The 22,243-nt window shown below is 45.0% G+C and overlaps 1 protein-coding gene across 1 annotated transcript in view; it reads left to right on the top strand.

Moving 5' to 3' along the window:
• The window catches only part of DNAH9 (dynein axonemal heavy chain 9), a 398,671-nt gene that overhangs the window by 282,774 nt on the left and 93,654 nt on the right, over nucleotides 1-22,243 (top strand). Inside the window, exons 56-59 of the mRNA XM_077834481.1 lie at nucleotides 5,775-5,939; nucleotides 10,636-10,776; nucleotides 17,601-17,771; nucleotides 20,815-20,937. Of these exons, the coding sequence (XP_077690607.1) occupies nucleotides 5,775-5,939; nucleotides 10,636-10,776; nucleotides 17,601-17,771; nucleotides 20,815-20,937 (600 nt within the window). The remainder of the gene's footprint in view (nucleotides 1-5,774; nucleotides 5,940-10,635; nucleotides 10,777-17,600; nucleotides 17,772-20,814; nucleotides 20,938-22,243) is intronic.

Here is a 22,243-nt window from a genome sequence, read left to right as displayed (position 1 = left end):
ATGCCTGAGATGATGGGGCGTCCAGGATTTCCAGGTTTATGGATCTTGAGTAGATTTGTCCTTGTGCTTTTTCAGGGAGTTTCTTGAGCAAATGCTGTAGTTTCTTTTGGTTACTCTCTAATCCCACTGAGGGTTATGGCTTGTAGAAAGTGGTGTTGGAGAGTTGCCTAGCAGCCTCTTGTTCATATTCCGACCTATTTATGATGACGACAGCTCCTCCTTTTTGTCAGCCTTTTAGATTATGATGTCAGAGTTGTTTCTGAGGCTGTGGATGGCATTGTGTTCTGCACGGCTGAGGTTATGGGGCAAGTGATGCTGCTTTTCCACAATTTCAGCCCATGCACATCAGTGGAAGCACTCTGTGTAGAAGTCCAGTCTGTTGTTTTGACCTTCAGGAGGAGTCCACCCAGAATCCTTCTTTTTGTAGTCTTGGTAGGAAGGTCTCTGTGGGTTAGTATGTTGTTCAGAGGTGTAATATTCCTTGAGTCGGAGACGTCGAAAATAGGATTCTAAGTCACCACAGAACTATATCATGTTCGTGGGGGTGGAGGGGCAGAAGGAGAGACCCCGAGATAGCCCAGCAGAAGAATCTGTCCTATGCCATCCACAACAGAACCACTAACCCAGGAACCTATTCTTGCAACAAAGCCCGTTGCCGACTGTGTCCACATGTCTATTCAGGGGACACCATCATAGGGCCTAATCACATCAGCCACACTATCAGAGGATCGTTCACCTGCACATCTACCAATGTGATATATACCATCATGTGCCAGCAATGCCCCTCTGCCATGTACATTGGCCAAACTGGACAGTCTCTACGTAAAAGTCTAAATGGACACAAATCAGACGTCAAGAATTATAACGTTCAAAAACCAGCCGGAGAACACTTCAATCTCTTTGGTCACTCGATTACAGACCTAAAAGTGGCAATTCTTCAACAAAAAAACTTTAAAAACAGACTGCTGAATTGGAATTAATTTGCAAACTGGATACAACTAATTTAGGCTTGAATAAAGACTGGAGCGGATGGGTCATTACACAAAGTAAAACTATTTCCCCATGTTTATTCCCCCCACCCCACCCCTCCCCCCTGCTGTTCCTGAGATGTTCTTGTCAACTGCTGGAAATGACCCACCTTGATCATCACTACAAAAGGTTTTTGCCCCCCACCCCCGTGCCCTGCTCTCCTGCTGGTAATAGCTCACCTTACCTGATCACTCTCGTTACAGTGTGTATGGTAACATCCATTGTTTCATGTTCTCTGTGTATATAAAAATCTCCCCACTGTATTTTCCACTGAATGCATCCGATGAAGTGAACTGTAGCTCACAAAAGCTTATGCTCGAATAAATTTGTTAGTCTAAGGTGCCACAAGTCCTCCTTTTCTTTTAACCCTAAAACGCCATTGTTTATTTATAGTAGGTGTAGTTGAGGAGCGCAGTCAGTCACATTACTGCTCCATTCTCTTCTTCACCAGAGCAGGCTATGTGAAGGTCAGGTATGTTTGCTACTGCCATCTTCCTGAGTTAGGACCTGATCCAGCTCCCACTGAAGTCAATCGAAAGACTCCCATTGATTTCAGTGTGGTTGGAACAGATCCTAACTCATGAGAACTCCTGAAATCGGCAGCTATCGACAGTTTATGATAAGTCTTGCATCCAAACTCCAGCAGAAGGCAAGGTGGCTCATCCCCTGAATTGATGATCTGTTTAAGCCACCCAACACCTTTCGCTTACCCCTTTCTCTGTCCTGGCAATGTCTTAATATGCTGATGGACTTTACCAAGTCCTGCCATAAGGATTTGAGTTGTGGTGGCTAATGAGAAATTGAAGCAAGGAAAGGTTCATTATTCCTCCTACACACACAAGAAGAAATATCAATCTGCTATGGAGACAATTATATTCCTCTGCCATGCTTCAAATTAGAGGAATACATTTGGCATTGGGGGTATTAGTATGGGACTCACATGGTACAACCGCTTGCCTTGGGACAGAGTTATTGCATTAGGAAACCAGTTTCCAGAAGAAATTAATAGAAGAAGCCAAGTGGTTGTGTCTGGATGTCAGGAGTCTGTGGAATACAGTGATATTACAATGGAGGCAGCCAAAGATTCTAGATAAACCTTGAGATTTCAAATCAGTATCAACCCCCCAAAGGTCAAAGATGGAATTCCATTTTGAGTGGAAGGGTCAAGCATAGCTATCATCTGAATGTTTCCAAAGACCCAGGAGTGTGCTCTAGCAGGCAACGATTCACTGCAACTCAGACCCCCTACTGTCCACAGGCCTGAGTATTGGTATGTGAGAGGCTATGGGGAGGCTCCAATTTTAACAGGGTTCCAGCTAGATGCCAAGGATGGACACACTTCCCAAGACAGACAATCTACTCCAAAAATACAGACAATCTACTCCAAAAATAGACCTTGATCTTTACAGATATATTAGAAAACCATTCCCCTGAACAGGATGAGGAGGCTGCTCCTGGCAGGGTTGGAGAGAGAGAGAGAGAGAGAGGCCTTGACAAAAGAATTAGAGCAGCAGCATCACTGAATGGAATGAACTTCGTTAGACTCTTGGGAAAGGCTGCTGTTTGCCGGCTCAGCTAGGCAGGCACAGCAGTTTTGATCTCTGACAATAGTTGCGCATATAGAGAAATTCCTTCATCTGTGAGTGAGGCTAGAGGGGGAGGCGGTTTGTGAGCCCTGAAGAGAGCTAGCCCATGGAAGGGATTAACTTTTGGTGGTGGAACAAAACAGAAAATGCCCCATGATAACCTGTTTTTTTTTCAGAAATTCCGTTTTCATTGTAGTATATGAAATATCAAACAATGGACAATTCCATTGTACAAATAACTAACCATAGCCTCAGTGACATTAAAAACAATAGTATAACAGACCAGTAATCAGGTATAGACATCTGTGGGGAATACAGCATCATGTGCAGTTCGCTGTTTGCACTTAAGGGCATTACATAGGAATTATGAGCTGTTGGGGGAGGGGGAGGGAGAAGCATCCATCCTTATTCATAACTCCAGGGCCTCCAGCTCACATTCTAGACTACTAATAGCCTGCAAAATGTCATTTTAAATGCAGGCCATGTTTGAATGACTGGAACATGCAATATCATAGCCAAATTAGTTTTCTGTGTCAAAAAACTTATAAAATGTTTACTTCCTTGGGCAAAGTCCTGCATGTAATGCCCAAGAAATATGTCCCTGAAAACAAGGATTTCTAGTTGGAATGCCAACAACCTGCACACTTCAGTGCATTAGCTGTCCTACATACAGTAGGTGCTGCATTGATATGGTACATGTGTACAGTGTGTGAGAGTGAATATCATATGCAATATTTCAGTCCCGTATTTTGGAAGATTTCAAGTTGATTTATTATTAATTAAAGGTTCAGAATAGACAGCCTGAACGCCTCTATATACAAAACAAATACCATTTGGGGAGCAATGCAGGGCTCCTGGTACATAACTCCTCAGCCCTGGACTGAGAAGGGTTTAAGAATAAAGGGAAAGTCTGGTTTCCATGGACCATTCTGTCCCTTGTCTCAAATGAGATTATCAACCACAGTGAGGGTAGAAATGCTGCTTTCTGGTGGCATGGATGCCTGTGTGCCTGGAACGAGCTCAGAAAACCAGATCATTTCATACTGACACTGAATCGCCATCTGATGGCAGCTTTGACCTCAGGCTCACGCCAAATGCATTTGAAATCTCTCTGTCTTTAGTGAGAATTGGGTTGGATCCTTAGTGCTGAAAAGCTCCTTGTCTGTTGCCAGTTCTCTGAGCCACAAAGCGATGTTACTTCAATACAATCTGGGGATTTAAATGCCTTCATCTTTCAAAGGGCTTCTCTATATGCTAAAATATTCGTGATTATTTCCTTTTGACAGCACAGTAGCAGAAAGGCCAAGCTTATATTATACCCAGCAGTGCACAAGACAGGTGCATGGCTTGCCATGGGATGTTTTCTCTGATAATGGCAAGAATCTATAGCTCAGGCCTGCAGTCAGGGTCTGAGCAAAAAAGGCAGACAGATAGCCCAGGTCCTCAGTCAGGGCAGGTCAATGAGTCTATAGTTCGGGTCTGGGGTCAGGGCCGAGCAGCAAGGGGGTCAGGCATCCTGGCTCAGGCAGATGGCCGACAAGTGGTGGCTTCTTAGCCTTGAGAGGGGGAGGCTGCCACCCCAGGGTGCGCCTGTGCCCCAGCCACTCCTCTGCACCCTGGGCCAGGGCCCTAACAGTGGCAGCAGGATTTGCCACTGGGTCAGCAGGGATCCTGACAGGAACACGCTGACCTATGCTCAGGTGGTGCTGCAGTTAGACTAGGGTTGGCTGCCCCTGGGCCACTTCCTGACCTCCCCTCAGAGTGTACCTGGTCCTGTAGAGGGTCATCCAGATCATCCGGGTAGAAGGCCTGTGGTAGTGCTGGCAGTTCCTCCGCTGTCGGGTCAGCGTATGGCTCCGGCAGCTCTGGTCAGTCCTCAGCTCCTCAGGGGCCGGCAGCGGTCTCCCAAGCTCGGGAGCAAGCAGGAAGCATCTGGCTCCTCCAGCGGCTGCAGCCCAACTGAGCTTTCAGACCCACCTTTTATACTTCCCGTCCCGCCTATTGACTTCCGGCAGGAGGGGTGAGCGTGGCTTGGCTCCGCCCACCAGGGCTTAGTGAGGGGTTCCTCCTGCTCCGGGTCCGTGGGAGGCCAGTCCGCCTCACTACAATGTTAAAAAATGAGAATTTGTAATACAATTTCTCTCTTGGATAATGTACCTTCATCCCAGTACAGGTACTGTGCCCCCTGGCAAAGGCTGAGCAATAAATGCAATCACTTGTGCACGGGCAGAATCTACTTGTGGAGGGTAACCAAGCTGAGGAAGAGATGCCTTCATTTCACCATAGACCGTATTTTCTATTAACCATTATTTACAGAGGAAAGATTATGGAGTGGCAGTTGTACGCAGAGCAGGTTGTTATGGAGGGATTTGTTGTCTGAAGGAAAACTGTAATAGCACTGTAATTTACAAGGTCTGTACTTCAGCAAGTGACTATTTAGTTGTTTACCTATATCTGTTTGATTGTCTTGTCTTTTAGATTGTGAACTCGTTGGGTCAGGGACTGTCTTCGATTCTCTGGCACAGTGGGGCTCTATCTCTGGGGACTACTAGAATACAAATCATAATAACAGCAAAGTGGAGGCATTATTGTGCCTTGGGTTGTAAAACTGAACTATCTGGCAATGTGTCTTGCACTAATCTCTTTGAATAGAAGTGAACTTTCTGCTTTTTGGCCATTTTTGCTTCTAGTTGTCAGCCTTTTACCTGTTTTACTCTCAGTTCTGAGATGACGTGTGTTGATGTGTCATGCGCAGGGGTACTGGGACCTTTGGGGATGGGAGAGAGTGGCGGCCATGCTAGCAGTGTCGGACTGCACCGAAGGCCATCCTTATCGAGACTGACTCAAGCATAAAACGGGAGGTGTCAGTGGGGAGAATGTAGGGTGTGTGTGCGTGTGAGATCTCACCGAATTCTTTTTCTCCAAACCAGTTTGCGCTCTCTTAGCTGTGGGGCATACATCTCCTGTCCCTTCTCAGTCCATACATGTTCAGTGTTTCTTGGAGAGAGCTGCATAGTAGGGATTGGATTGATTTCTGCTGCAAAAGGCCATGATAAACACTGGCCTGTGCGAGTGGGTTGTGAAAATTTCAATCTAACACTGACACGTTGTCCTTGACACTGGTCTGTGGCTAAAACTTCCCTCATTGTTTATTTGCAGTCAGACCTCACAAAGCAGCAGAATGGATTCAAAATCACCTTAAAAACTTTAGAGGACAATTTGCTTTCCCGGCTCTCCTCAGCATCTGGGAACTTCCTGGGGGACACGGCCTTGGTGGAAAACCTGGAGACCACCAAACAGACAGCCGCAGAAATTGAAGAAAAGGTAAAAGCAAAGTCTGGGCCAGAAGAAGGGAACACGGGTGATGTTATATATCTTAAAGATGAATATGCTCCTCTTGCCCCTTCTGCTGCATAGAGAATCAAAATCAGTATAAATTCCTGTGCTCTCTAATCTGGCTGGCTCTGAGCAGTTCAATTCTTAAGAGCGTGTGTATGTTAAATTGCCTATTTAGGAAGAAGAGAAAACAGCAGTGCCTGATGTAAAACAATAAAACTTAAACACTGTATCAAGATGGGTTACACTGCTGCAGCTTAATACTGTGGCCTTTATTTATTTATTTATTTATTTACTTACTTATTCAATTAATTCTGAAGACATTACACTTCCTCAATTAAGCCAGAATTTCAGCCCAGGTGCAAGCTGGAATCCATTGGTGTTTATGTGATCCAGATTCAGTATGCAGAAACTCAGATATTTAGTTCCCATGCAGTTCCCCTGGGTGTAAATTTGGTTTTTAAACCGGTCTGCACTGTCACCATTATTATTTACACAGCTTGTCTTACTGTTTGTACATTTTCCCTGTATCTGTCAGGCATAAGCCATCCCTTCCCTATCATTTTGCCTGGGGTTCAAGCATGAACAACAGCTCTCATTTCTCAGCACGGGACCCCCCCCCTCGCTGAGAGGCTAACAGTTTCCCCTCCACTCTTAGGCAGTGTCTAACAGCTCTGAATGTGAAATCATATTTATTCTGCTTGACAAAGATATTTTGTATGAACTCCTACAGGCCTGGCTCAGTCACAAAGGAGAACACAGGGGACATCTTAGCAAGGCTGTGTGAATTCTAGAAACAATTGTCCTCATAGCCTTAAGACTGAGCCATTAATTGATGGTGTCTGGGAAAGCCAAAGCCAGCAGTGTATTTCCCTCTGACTCTGTTTTGTGGATGGTTTGCCTTCTCATTTGCTTACACCCATTGAAATACTTTATGTACCTCCGTCCTCAGCTTTGCAATGTTTCATGTGGTTGCACCTTCCTTGCAAACCACTGGACATGGGAACTAGCCTTTGCTGTGGGGCCGAATCAGGCTCCAGTGGAGAGAATGCAATGTTCTTTCAGCATTTCTCTTTTCCTTTCGAAATGCAGGTTTCAAGCAGTTTTAGCTTCTAAAACAAGGACAATCAATTTCCACCCATCCTGTTTTGGGGGTGGTGAATGTTGGAATTAGACCTCACTTGGGATCCGGTTTATGTGGCCTTTGAGTTGCTTTACTGGCAGGACTCTTGGGTAACATGCTGCAGGTCAACTCCATGCTCACTCTGGAAAGACAGTGCTAGCGGAATGCGAGGCATAAGAGCCCTTTGCTATCTGGCAATGGATCTTGCAACACAAGAGCTGCCAGGTTAATTTCCATGCCACCTCTCAGAGTTTTGGACCCCTCTGTGTTCTGCTGCAGAGATGCCCCCTTAGGTCTCATGCCACCAGCTATCGCCTTCTCTATGGCTATGTTTACACTTATGGTGGTGTGTAGACCACACAGGCCATGCCCACACTTTTCACCACCATGTGAAGCTACTTGCTGCATTGAAAGGCTCCAACAGCAGGACGCTACGCTGCTAAAAATAGCAGGGTAGATGTGGAAGACACTGCCTGGGCATGTAGAAAGCCAGTGTAAGGTATATACTCTGGAGTTCAGGTGCATAGCGTTCTCTGTTCTACTTGCCTGAGCCATGCCCCACCAACTACATGGCTGGTTATTGCCCAGCTAGCTGGGCATAATTCTACACACTGCAGTAAGTATTCTACACACCGCAATAAGTGTAGAACTACCCAACAGGCAGAGCCCCACAACTGTCTCCCTCCAGACTGGGGATTTAGGTTTGCAGTTCCCCTGCCATTCCCTGTGGTTATCCCAGCACATCTGATGTAGCTCAGCACTTGCAGGTTCCATAATAGTGGAGTACCAGTGACCAGGCAGCCTTCACAGAGCGCAGTACATTTATTTACAGAGTAAATAGATAAAACAATAAAAGGTCTAAATGCATGCTGTGCTTACCAGAGATCCCCCATCTTCCACATGGGGGTCAGGTAGATGGCAAGGTCCTTCAGACCCTTCCAGCAGAGCTTGCCCTCTTGGACAAAGGCTCATGCCAGTATTCAGATCATGAACAAGAGCCAGACCAAAAGCCTTTCTTATGCCAAAAGCCTTTCTTTGTTCTTTGGACCTTTGGAAACTGACCTGACCCAGTATATGTAAAAATCCCTGGTGGGGGGAGTGTTCTTTGGAGTTGTTTACCTGTCCTAGGCTGTGCAGTAATCACCTCCCACTGGTTGTAGCTCCTGGAGGGAAGCTTGGTGACCCTCCCCCATGGAGCTAGAATACAACCCCTGGCTCCCATAGATGCCGGTAACATTTATAAAGTTGATACACTGGTCTCAGAGATATGCCTGTGTTTGCTACCTTCCCCAACCAGAAGCAGCCCAGTAGAAGAGACTCCACATACAGCAGATGCCTCCTTGCACAGCAGCCAGAGAGAAGAGGGCTGCTCATTAGTGGGCATTTCTTAGACATGGCCTTAGGTGGTTGCGTGACTGACAGTTGTCCAGCCTAGTTTGGAGGAGGATGGATGGGAGCAGCAGGCAGGGCTGCCACCTCTCCGGATTTTCCTGGGATCGTCCCTTTTTCTAGGTAACTGTCCCAGGAAATCGTACATCCTTCTGGGACATTAAAAGTCCCCGTTTCCGGTAGCCTTGCCCCCACTGGGTCCCCGAGCTCCTACTGGCTATAGTGTGGGAGCTGTGGGGTGGCAGAATGGCTTATGTTGGATTAGCTGGAGTTGATTAGGAATTGCTAAACCAAAATCAGCTGCTGTTCAACCAAAATCAGTGTGTCCACGTGGGGGCTTGCACTGGTTTAAAAACCGATTTCAGTTAAACTGGTGCAACTTACTTGTGCTGACAAGGCCTAAAGTTTCTACAAATCTGTAAATCAAACTTTGTCTCTCACTTTAATTCTTAACAATGGAAAGATTTATTTTTGTACCTGACCCCATACACTTGTGGCCCTTATTCATATTAAATTCCATGCATCTTGAAATGCAAACACCATCATGGGAGTTCTCATAACAGTTCATGGATTCCCTCTTTTGTATGCTACAAATTCCCTCTGAGTCATGCATCTGCTGTCAGGTAAAGGTGGAACTGCAATAAAAGTCCTGCAGCTTGAGGGTAAAAGTGACATTTAGCAACTTCTCTGTCATCTTTTCTGCAGCAAGCTGCTTGCACAGACCCTCATGCTGCAGCTCTCTATTGTCAATCTGTAATCTAGCTGCACCTTAAAACTGGCAGGGTAAAGGTGAAGAAAAATAAATAAGTCATTAAGCCAGCTGTGCAAGACAGTATGGGAGTGTTTTGCCTCCCGGCACCTTGCTTGTCAGAGCCCTGCACATGCAGCCTGTATTGATCAGGCCTCAACATTTTGTCTGTAGCATTAATCCGTTCTCCTTGCCAGTCAGGGCCCCCCACTCCCCAGGAAAACCCCTCACTGGCTCACATCTTCATTGATTAAAATAGACCACATTACGAGTGACCTCTGCTTTGTACCAAGTAACCATATCAGATTGTACTCACCTTTAAATGTGGTACTAAGGCTGATCCTGGATACTACAGATGGATGAGCCTTATTTGAATAAGAGGAAATGTGAATGAATTAGTCAAGAAAATCCTTAGATACATGTATGATGAGGAGAGCAAACTAAAATAGCTTCTGTAAGGCTCAGTCATCCCTCTTCAACCCATCAAAGTGCTGTGAAAGAGTTAACTAGAACAGGGGAGAGTAGAGAACAGGTGGGTTTAATAGACTTCCAAAAGAGTTTTTGTAAAGTTCCTTACAACAGGCTGTGAAGACAGCTTGGTAGCTACACGGGCAAGAGATATGGTCTTGTCCTGGATTCTTTGAGAAGCAAATCAAAGAGTAGGAGTAAATGATCAGTTCTCAGCTTGGAGTGGAGTTAATAGCAGAGTCACCCTGGAAGCAGTGCTAGCTAGGCCTAGAATTGTTTGGTACCCTACATTTATTAGTTTCCCACATGTGGGGGGCGATTAGTGAGGAAAAATTAGCTGATGTCAAAAATGATTAAGGCTTGTCAGGAGTAGAGTGTATTGTGGGGAACCTCAGAGGGGTCCAGTGGAAGCAGGTAATTGGGCATCGTCAAATGAAATACAGCAGAGTGCTTACCTGCAGCTGGCAGATCTTGGGTTTTCCCAGCCACTTTGTGACAGCACTTTTCAATTCCAGAAAGACACAGGCAGGGGAGGAGCCGACACAAACATGTACCAAAACCTGCCTCACAGAACACAACCCAAAGAAATTAGCCAAGGCCAGCTGTTCCCAGTATAAGCACTGTCCACGTCTAACTGTCACTGCTTACCACCCAGAAAACAAACCTGCGTGGCTCAGTGGGGGAATATTTGAATGGCTAAACAACTCAAGTTCTCACTCTGCAGTCTGTGTGAAATCACAGCAGCCAATTCTCACTGCTTGGCAGTACAGAGAATTGCTCTGTAGCCATGTTCAGAGGGGCTTTTGTCCTGTCTTTGGTCACCCAGTTTTGTGGTAGGCGTTAACCTCTCACAGGGGCAGCAGAAGAGCTCTGCTCTCCCCATCCTTTCTGAGGTGAGAGAGAGTCGCACAATTAAAATAGTTTCATGATTGTTTTGGTCTTTAATTTCCTCACAGGTCCAGGAGTCCAAGGTGACAGAAACAAAGATTAACGAGGCAAGGGAGCACTACCGGCCTGCGGCAGCACGGGCCTCTCTGCTATACTTCATCATGAATGACCTCAACGCCATTCACCCCATGTACCAGTTCTCTTTGAAGGTACTGCCCTTGTGAGTGACAAGAGCTCTCCCAGCTCCCCAGAGTTCTGCTGGACAGTTTAGTTACCTCATTAACATACTAAGGTGGAATGGAATCTGTTTTCTTGGGCTAGGTGGAGCGGAGGGTATTTTAATTCCCACTATAAAAGTAGATATTACCTAATCCCTTTTATTACTTGGTTTTCATGGAGGTTGCTGTTATTTATGGCTTTCTAAAAGCACTTCATGGTTTTATTGTTTCAGTAGCACCTCAGAGTCCCAGTCCTGTACCAGGATCATAGAATATCAGGGTTGGAAGGGACCTCAGGAGGTCATCTAGTCCAACCCCCTGCTCAAAGCAGGACCAATCCCCAATTTTTGCTCCAGATCCCTAAATGTCCCCCTCAGGGATTGAACTCACAACCCTGGGTTTAGCAGGCCAATGCTCAAACCACTGAGCTATCCTTCCCCACAAATCCTATTGTGCTAGGTGCTTTACAAACACAACAGAAATACTCATAGATTCAAAGGTCAGAAGAGACCATTATGATCATTTAATCTGATCTCCTATAGATCACAGGCCAGAGAATTATCCCCAAAATAATTCCTAAAGCAGATCCTTTAGAAAAATGTCCAACCTTGATTTAAAAATTGTCAGTGATGGAGAATCCATCACAGCCCTTGGTAAATTGTTCCAATGGTTAATTACTCTCGCTATTAAAAAAATTACATCTTATTTCCAATCTGAATTTGTCTAGCTTCAAATTCCAGCCACAGAATTGTGTTATGCCTTTCTCTGCTAGATAGAAGAGCCCATTATTAAATATTTCTTCCCTATGTAGATACTGTAATGAAATCACTTCTGTCATTTTTTTGTTAAGTGAAATAGATTGAGTTCCTTGAGTCTGTGTCACTATAAGACGTTTTCTAACCCTTTAATCATTCTCATGGCTCTTCTCTGAACCCTCTTCTATTTATCAACATCCTTCTTGAATTGTGGGCACCAGAAGTGGACACAGTATTCCAGCAGTGGTTGTAATTCCAGAAGTGGACACAGTATTCCAGCAGTGCCAAATACAGAGACAAAATAACCTCTCTACTCCTACTCAATATTCCCCGATTTACATATCCCAGGATTGTTTTAGCTTTTTTGGCCACTGGGAGCTCATGTTCAGCGATCATCCACCATGACCCCCAAATCACCTTCATAGTTACTACTGTAAGTATGGCCTGTAAATATGGCCTACATCCTTTGTTCCCAGGTGTATACATTTACATATTGCTTGCTTGCACCCAGTTTGCCACGTGATACAAATCGCTCTGAAACAGTGACCTGTCCCCTTCATTATTTACCATTTTCCCAATTTTTGTGTCATCTGCAAGATGGTCTCTCCTACAAACAGTGCACAGTCTACATAGCTGAAAGAGACAAGCTACCCCCTCCCAATGATGTGAGTCATGCCTGTGCAGTGCAGTAGTGTGTTGTGTTAGGTGGCGATAGTTCAATTAAAGATTGAAGGGTGGCATCCCTAGGAGTCAGCATTATGTTTGCCGGGCATGATCTGTTGTCCTTAACCAAGACATGAGGTTGCTTGACGCATTTCATATGCACTGCCAGCAGTTACTACAGGGCACAAGATGGTATGATTTTATCAGTGATTGGAATGTATTACTGAGAACTGGTCTCAATAAGATTCAAGTCATCAGCTGTCACAGCCAGCTGGCATTTTTGGTCATATAGCCCACCTCAGAGATAAAGTCTCCACACACTGAGCCCTGAAGACTGGACTTGAGGTCTTGATTGGACTTAGAGGAGAGGAAAGTGATCAGGAACAGTCAGCATGGATTCACCAAGGGCAAGTCATGCCTGACTAATCTAATTGCCTTCTATGATGAGATAACTGGCTCTGTGGATGAGGGGAAAGCAGTGGACATGTTGTTCCTTGACTTTAGCAAAGCTTTTGACACGGTCTCCCACAGTATTCTTGCCAGGAAGTTAAAGAATTATGGGCTGGATGAATGGACGATAAGGTGGATAGAAAGCTGCCTAGATTGTCAGGCTCAACAGGTAGTGATCAATGGCTCCGTGTGTAGTTGGCAGCCGGTGTCAAGTGGAGTGCCCCAAGGGTCGGTCCTGGGGCCGGTTTTGTTCAATATCTTCATTAATGAACTGGAGGATGGTGTGGATTGCGCCCTCAGGAAGTTTGCAGATGACACTAAAGTGGGCGGAGATGTAGATACGCTGGAGGGTAGGGATGGGAATCAGAGGGCCCTGGACAAATTAGAGGATTGGGCCAAAAGAAATCTGATGAGGTTCAACAAGGACAAGTGCAGAGTCCTGCACTTAGGACGGAAGAATCCAATGCACCGCTACAGACTAGGGACCAAATGGCTCGGCAGCAGTTCTGCAGAAAAGGACCTAGGGGTTACAGTGGAGGAGAAGCTGGATATGAGTCAACAGTGTGCCCTTGTTGCCAAGAAGGCCAACAGCATTTTGGGATGTATAAGTAGGGGCTTTGCCAGCAGATCGAGGGACGTGATTGTTCCCCTCTATTTGACACTGGTGAGGCCTCATCTGGAGTACTGTGTCCAGTTTTGGGCCCCATACTACAAGAAGGATGTGGAAAAATTGGAAAACGTCCAGCGGAGGGCAACAAAAATGATTAGGGGACCTGAACACATGAGTTATGAGGAGAGGCTGAGGGAACTGGGATTGTTTCTTCTGCGGAAGAGAAGAATGAGGGGGGATTTGGTAGCTGCTTTCAACTATCTGAAAGGGGGTTCCAAAGAGGATGGATCTAGACTGTTCTCAGTGGTAGCAGATGAAAGAACGAGGTGTAATGGTCTCAAGTTGCAGTGGGGGAGGTTTAGGTCGGATATTAGGAAAATCTTTTTCACTAGGAGGGTGGTGAAACACTGGAATGCGTTACCTAGGGAGGTGGTGGAATCTCCTTTCTTAGAAGTTTTTAAGGTGAGGCTTGACAAAGCCCTGGCTGGGATGATTTAGTTGTGGATTGGTCCTGCTTTGAGCAGGGGGTTGGACTAGATGACCTCCTGAGGTCCCTTCCAACCCTGATATTCTATGATGACTTGGAGGGGACATTGGCTGGCCATTGGCTGACAGTGGCCACGCAGTCATCCATGATTAACCTGGCTACTCCAAATCAGTAATAATCCTGAGGAGCTTTTAGAGACCCAGATTAAAGCTGTGCAATGTGTCCATGTTTGCTTGCCCCCCTCCCCCCCACCATGGAGCTGCAGCCCCATGCCCGACCCAGACACCGGGAGGGGGCGGGGCGGGGGGCACAGACAGGGGTAAGGGGGGTGTGCAACCCTCACATTGCAGGCCACAGAACCTCACCCACCCACTCCTGTAATAGACCCCTAACTTCTGGCTGAGTTACTGAAGTCCTCAAATCTTGATTTAAAGACTTCAGAGTATAGAGAATCCACCATTTACACTAGTGACCCGTTCCCCATGCTTCAGAGGAAGGCGAAAATCCCCAAGCTAGCTCTGCTAATCTGACTTGGGAAAATTCTTTCCTGATCACAAATGTGGCCATCTGTTAGACCCTGGGCCTGTGGGCAAGACCCATGAGCCAGACACATGGGAAAGAATTCTCTGTAGTAACTCAGAGGCCTCCCCCATCTAGTGTCCCATCTCTGGCCCTTGGAGTTATTTGCTGCTAGCCGTCGCAGATCAGCTACATGCTATTGTAGGCAAACTCATCATACCATCTCCTCCATAAATTTACCAAGCTCAGTCTTGAAGCCAGATAGGTTTTTTGCCCTCCCCCTCCCCCCGGCTCCCCTTGGAAGGCTGTTCCAGAACTTCACTCCTCTGATGGCAATAACCAGAAATCACAATCACAAAAGGGACAGCATACAGACATAAAAAGAGAACCTCCCAATTCTGTACAGCCTAAACCCCCTCGTCTGAGAATCAAAAGGTCAGCTTCAGATCACAGCCCTCCACGCCAGCTGCCAATTTGTTGAACTCATCTTTTTTTTCTATTCTTAAGTTCCCTTCTTTTGCCAGCCTGAGTGGACACAGAATCCAGTATTTGCTCTACACTGGAATTTAGAGTAGGAGAGTTAGTCTTTTGGTATAGGTTAAAATGTGTGGCTAGCTGTAAATTCATAGTTAATTGTTTCTTGGTTTCAAGTCTGGACATTGTTTCACCAGCCAGTTCCCCCTACCTTGACTGGTGGGGAAAGAGGTTGACTTTCAGGATGTATACTTGGTCAGTAAGCTCCTTGGGGTATGGATTATTGTTGTATGCTGTAGTTGTGCAGCACCTAGCACAATGGGGCCCTAGGTTTTGACTGGGGCTCCTAGCTGCTACTGCAATACAAATAATAATAATAATAATTAAGAATTTTGCTTTGACAAAATAACCCTCCAGAGTCATCTTCATGGCCAGTCAGGTGGTGCCCATAGGCTCTTCTGGGTCTTTTCCTGCAAAGAAGTCCATCAGAGGAGGGCACACATTTGGGCCATTGCAGCTTCGGCGCAATTACTGCATAGGTTTCTCAGATGACAAGCTAGTTCCAGTGTAAATATAACAATGCTACACGCTCACAAAGGACAGGAGATGTTGATTGATGGAGTCCAGCTTTGTGAGGGAGAAGGGGAGTCTGCCTCCTGGTCTAGGACTTCTTCCAAACAGTTTGTAAACCCTGCTAAGTGAGCTTGAAAAACCCCTTAGAGCCTTGAGGAGGTTTTCTCCTGCAATATATGGGGCTGATTCACATGTGTGACAAAGTTCCTCCTCTACCTTGGTGGGTCTTGTGCTTATTGGGGGATTTGCTCGCCTTGGAGTTTCACGGCAGCCCTCAGTTTGGCCGTTTTCGTGAACCCACAGTCCAGATCAACTCCTCCTGTGTCTGACCAGGAGTTGGGAGGTTTGGGGGGAACCCAGGCCTGCCCTCTACTCCGGGTTCCAGCCCAGGACCCTGTGGAATGCAGCTGTCTAGAGTGCCTCCTGAAACAGCTATGCGACAGCTACAACTCCCTGGGCTACTTCCCCATGGCCTCCTCCCAACACCTTCCTTATCCTCACCACAGGACCTTCCTCCTGGTGTCTGATAATGCTTGTACTCTTCAGTCCTCCAACAGTATGCCCGTTCTCACTCTCAGCTAGTAGCGCCTCTTGCTCCCAGCTCCTTACATGCGCACCACAAACTGAAGTGAGCTCCTTTTTAAACCCAGGTGCCCTGATTAGCCTGCCTTAATTGATTCTAGCAGCTTCTTGATTGGCTGCAGGTGTTCTAATCAGCCCGTCTGTCTTAATTGTCTCCAGAAGGTTCCTGATTGTTCTGGAACCTTCCCTGTTACCTTACCCAGGGAAAAGGGACCTACTTAGCCTGGGGCTAATATACCTGCCTTCTATTACTCTCCTGTAGCCATCCAGCCCGACCCTGTCGCACATGCTGAGATTATTTTGTCAGGGAAATGTGCAGAGTATCTTCCTTACAAGTACACATTTTAGTAGATCCATTCCACACATAGCAGATACAGAAACATCTGAGGTTTCACCCTTCATTCACTTCATCTGTACTATGGGAGTTTTTTCAGTAACATTAATAGTGTGTATAAATACCTAGAAAATGATTCCTAAAATGTTTTCAACTAATACTTCATAATTTCTCATTATAATTTATCTTGTAGAGATGTGCAGAGGTGATTGCAAAATACTTCACAAATGATGTTATAACTTTAGCTACAAAGCCCGTTATTAATTGGAGTAAATAAGATTTACATGGGTCTCTGCACATGTTCTAACAAGAAATTCACGTAGGAAAAATACATTCTACAAATCATTGAGCAATAAAATATGTATCAATATTAGTCTAATTTACAACTGTATTGTTTTCTCTTTGCTTGGGCCTATAAAATCCTAAAAATAACTCTATCTGCACAGCCATACCTGGCTTGTTTAGTGTTATTAATATGTACTGGCCTGGTTATTTCAGATTAGCTAGTTTCCACTTTATGGAGTCTTCTCGTTTTTAACCAAGCTGTGGTTGGGGTTTTCTTCAGTGGCATTTGGTAATTTGCAAATGTGTTTTCTCCAGCGTGCTCCAAAGGCTTTTGAGTCTTTTCCCATTTACATAAGAAATGTTTCATTTTTTACATAATAGCTTCCTCCTCAAGGGGGGAGGGGACCTTATTGGGTTAATATAATTCCCAGATCATTGGGTATCATCTACCCTTCTTCTCTTGTCATTTCTGCTGAATCCAGGCAGTAAAAAAGTCATGGGGTTGAGGGGGTGCTTTGTACTTAAGGGAATTTGTTACCTCCCATGTCACATGTCTTGTTGCAATGTAAAGGTGTGTTCTCCTCTGGGGACTCCAGTGTCTTTCAGCTCAATGTTTGCAAAACAGAGCTCTATAATCCCTATGACAGATCATATGAAATATTTCCATTAGACATTCTGTTTTAATTCAGTGAGCCTGCCTATGTACTACCTTCTTGAACCCAAATGAGCATAATTTCATGGAGAGTGTCATTGTTTTATGGCTGAATACTTCTCAAAAGAGCAACAAGTAAATGTTTTTGCCTTAGAAAAGAGAGATAGTGTGTGTGTGTGTGTGTGTGTGTGTGTGTGTGTGTGTGTGTGTGTGTGTGTGTGAGAGAGAAAAAAGCTGGTCCAAGTCCTAGTGTCCAATCCCATTACACAGCTGTTTAGAGCTGTCAGTTCATACCACTTGGCTGTTCGCTTTGTTTATGAAATAGAAGAAACTGAATCCACTTCAGCTGTGGGAATGTTACAGACAATATTCAGGGCATTAAAAGAGTAATTGTAAAACATCAAAGATCTTCCTCCTGTTCCCCCACCCAGGCATTCAGTGTCGTGTTTCAGAAGGCAGTGGAGAGGGCCTCTCCAGACGAGAGCCTCAAAGAGCGCATTCTAAACCTGATCGACAGCATCACCTTCTCTGTGTTCCAGTATACCACCCGGGGGCTGTTTGAGTGTGACAAACTGACCTACACTGCCCAAGTGACCTTCCAGGTAAAGAACAGGCGCAGCCTCATTTAGATGGAATAATATGTGTGATAAGTCAAGTTATTGGCATTGCATGCTGTCCTCCAGGAGAAAACCCAAGCCCCATTCCTGCCCTTCAGCATATGTGCAGCTAATACGTGCGGCCTGGGAAAGTTCTTTCCCCTTGTGCTTCTCTCACTGCTAACAATCACAGATGCTTTGGTTCGCATTAAGTTTGCAAATTGCTGTTTGAGCAGTGGTGCCTGCTTGTGGAACCCAAGGAACTGATGGGGAAGGTGGCCTTTAGGGACAGGCGGCTTGTATGTGGAGAAAGGATAATTGGTTTGCTGCTGCTGTTTTCATCTTAACTTGACTGTATTTTTAGTGATTTGTTCGTATGTCAACAGCCCAGAGTGCGAGTCCTTTTTATGCCTACACATTGAAATGAAAATAAGTAAATAAATACTGACTGCTGTTATGCCATAAAATTGCTATAAAGTATGTGCAGTGAGTGACAGTTTGAGAGATGTTACTGTATAACATGCAACGAACAGTATGGAGCACAGACCTGACTTGGCTGTAGGTTATCCCTCCACACAAATAGCTAGTTTATAGTTAACTCACTCCAGTGACAGGTTTCAGAGTAGCAGCCGTGTTAGTCTGTATTCGCAAAAAGAAAAGGAGGACTTGTGGCACCTTAGAGACTAACAAATTTATTTGAGCATAAGCTTTCATGAGCTACAGCTCACTTCATCGGATGCATTCAGTGGAAAATACAGTGGGGAGATTTTATATACACAGAGAACGTGAAACAAGGGGTGTTACCATACACACTGTAACCAGAGTGATCAGGTAAGGTGAGCTATTACCAGCAGGAGAGAAAATAAAACCTTTTGTAGTGATAATCAAGGTTCTGTAGTGATAATTTCCAGCAGTTGACTGTTCTCTGGACAGTCTCTACGTAAAAGAATAAATGGACACAAATCAGACGTCAAGAATTATAACATTCAAAAACCAGTTGGAGAACACTTCAATCTCTCTGGTCACTCGAGTACAGACCTAAAAGTGGCAATTCTTCAACAAAAAAACTTCAAAAACAGACTCCAATGAGAGACTGCTGAATTAGAATTAATTTGCAAACTGGACACCATTAAATTAGGCTTGAATAAAAACTGGGAGTGGATGTGTCATTACACAAATTAAAACTATTTCCCCATGTTTATTCCCCCCACCCCCATTCCTCACATGTTCTTGTCAACTGCTGGAAATGGCCCACCTTGATTATCACTGTGAGTAATATAATCCTTGTCCATATTCTATAACAAAAACATTACACTTTAAAAAGCCTAGGTACTAAAAAATATAGACATTACCAGGAAAGGTGATTTATATAAATATTCCTTTACTCTTTAAGTTGGTACACCTTGTTAGTAAAATTACTGGCATGTAAAACGTTACCTTATACATTATACAAAAAGCCTTAACTCTGATCCACAACACACACATACTCTTTCAGGAAATATACACCTAGCTTTGTTAGGTGACGTATACAAGTAGCACATGTTGAGTTTGTAAGTAGATATTATCTGTTGAAAATATTGAATGGGTTTACTTCAGGCGATGAAATCTCTGCACTTAACAGTAAGTGGAGTGAGGTTGGTGATAAGAGGCACGTTAATTACCTTATATTGACGTTATCCATGTGATAACCTTAGAGACTAACCAATGTATTTGAGCATAAGCTTTCGTGAGCTACAGCTCACTTCATCCCTTTAATTGTAGAGACATTAACATGACTCCATGATACTGCCAAAGCTATTGCTCCATAGGTTGATAGTGAGGTACAGTCAGCAACGCTGCAATAAAGAAATGAGGAAAAGTCACCAATCATCCCCTGACAACATGTGAACAATAATAATGGGTGCATGTTGCAGACATGGGATTGGTCCTGCTTTGAGCAGGGGTTTGGACTAAATGTCCTCCTGAGGTCCCTTCCAGCCCTGATATTCTATGATTCTATGACCAACTCCAGCCCACAGCTGCTGCAGGTCCCACTCTCAGGAAATGTGAGCTATTCGCTTAGATTCCACAGGCTCTCACCATACTCTGAATGCCTCTTTCATATCACTAAGTGATCCCACATGGGCAAAATGGTTAGAGCTGACCCAAACTGGCACATTGCAGTGACATAATCTATGTGAAAAATCATGCAAAATTTTTGGCCAAGTCCTTTCTTGTGATTTTGTGCTCACCCGCTCTCCCTCCACACACACACACCAACCCAGGTTTAAGTTTTCATGGTATTTTGGGGAACTGAAAATTCTTTGCAGTGGAACATGTGAAAATCCAACAAATCGCTTTGAGATGATTTGGGTTGGATGCCAGTTTACTGACTGTACATTGTTAAAGTTCTGGATTTAGTTTAAGATGATTCTTGTGTACCAAATGTATTAGCTCTTGCTTTAATTTCTTTAGTGGAATAAGGATGCTTGCATGTAGTTGTTTTGTTTATGTAACAGCTGCTCACTGTACCTCATTGTCCCTAAGGTCATGCATTTTAAGGCTAGAAGGAATCATTGTGTTTATGTATGTAACTGTTTAACCTCCTGCATAGCACAGACCATAGAACCTTGCCTTGCAATTTTTGCATCAAGCCTATAACTTCTATTTGATCTATAAAATATCTTTGAGAAAGATCCCAGTCTTGACGTAGACTGCAAGTGATGGAGAACCAGCCACATCCCTAAGGCTTCCTCCATGCCACGAGGGATTCCCAGCTGCTCTCTGTTGCCCCTTTGGACCTGGTCCACAGCCCCATGCAAGTCCTGTTTTAGAACCTTAGCGCTGTTGGGTCAGAAGACTCCATGTGTTTGTTCCAGCTCCTCAGTTTTCTACTCCACACCTCTGTGATGCATATTTTGCCAGCCCCATTTGGCTGCTGGCAGTTTATACATTTTAGTCACACATTCTGGCATGTGATGACTCTTACAATGAATGTTCTAATCTGTTCTGCTGCACTCCAGGAATCCGTATAGCAGTGCTAAGGTACATCATTTGTTGGACATTGCAGATACTTCTGATGAATAATGAAATTAACATGGTGGAGCTGGACTTCCTGCTTCGATATCCAGCACAGCCAGGAGTCACGAGTCCAGTGGAGTTCCTGTCTAATCACTCATGGGGTGGCATCAAGGTAACTGTTTAACTTAAAATAAATGTCATCAATATCTCGTATCAATATTTCTGAATCAAAGTCCAGTGAAGTAAATGGGAGTCTTCTTGTTAATTCAGTAGGCTTTGGACCAATCCCTCTAGCAGTCAATAGATGGAACACCAGCCACAGTCTAGAGCTAGCACAAGGTGTTGCTTTAGGAAAGCAGTTTTCTCTGGTGGTGAGAGCAATGGGGTCTATTCCTCACTCTGCCACTGGCTCCCTGCATGACCTTGGGCAAGTAACTTTCCCTCTCCATGCATCAGCTTCCCCCTCTGTAACCTCTCAGCAGATGCTGAGCGGTTACAGTTTGCAAAGCACTTTGGGACCTTTGGTGCCCAGGTGCTATGCGTGGTCAAGATGATATGGGCAATTTAAGGCTGAGACAAGTATCTGAGGCTGTGGGCAGATACTACTGCAGGAGGCTGTAGCCCCGACAATACCAGCTGATATGACCTTAGCAAGGCTTGTGCACAGGGACATAATGGAACGGTCTAAGAGCTGCTGCAGTGGGGGGAGGGAGGGTGAAGGAGTGACCCTTCTGGACTGCCTGACTGCTTGCCAGCCAACCAGCATGGAATGTACTTCCTGGTTCAGCAGAGTGCTTAAACATATGCCTAACTTCAAGCATATGACTAGTCCACTGACGTCAGTGGGTGACTCCTCTGTTTACAGTTGCACATATGGTTAAGTATCTTGCTGAATCGGGAGCCATATCTGTAGTTGTATTGCTGCTGATGACCAATCTCTGGTAACTGCTGTGATCTAGGAATGTGATGAAGGTGTTTGTTTGTGGAACTTTATGACACATCTCTCCTGATGCCCATGCAGGTGTTAGTTTAAAGCGTTCTGGAGCATGGCCACTGAGCTTTCTGCGCTGCAGTGGGTTCTGGACCTGATATCTTGTCTATTAATGACCCCTAATTTCTGTGCTGGGGTGAGGTGGTACAATGTAGTGTGGGAACCACTGCTTCTGAGATCAAACATTCTTATGAACCAGGACAGACTCAAACTAGACTGTGGTTAAAAAACAGAGAGCCCTGCTACCATCTTGATTACCCCCCCCCCCCGCCCCATTTTTCATTTTTGGGAGACCATTGGATCAAAGCTTCAAGATGCAAAGGGACCATGGGTTCATGAACCAGGGCAGCTAATGCACCCCATTCCCCTCATTGTTAATGCAGAAGATGGCACCCAGGGACTTCAAGTCTCAGCATGAACTTGGCCACAGGCTGAGACCTGTCATCTCCACAGGCTGTACCTCTATATTAAAGATGCAGGTAGCTGA

Source organism: Eretmochelys imbricata, chromosome 14 (genome assembly GCF_965152235.1).
Source record: "Eretmochelys imbricata isolate rEreImb1 chromosome 14, rEreImb1.hap1, whole genome shotgun sequence".
Lineage (NCBI taxonomy): Eukaryota > Metazoa > Chordata > Testudines > Cheloniidae > Eretmochelys > Eretmochelys imbricata.
Note: the sequence above shows the minus strand (reverse complement) of the source record. Positions and strands in the feature narration are given on the sequence as shown.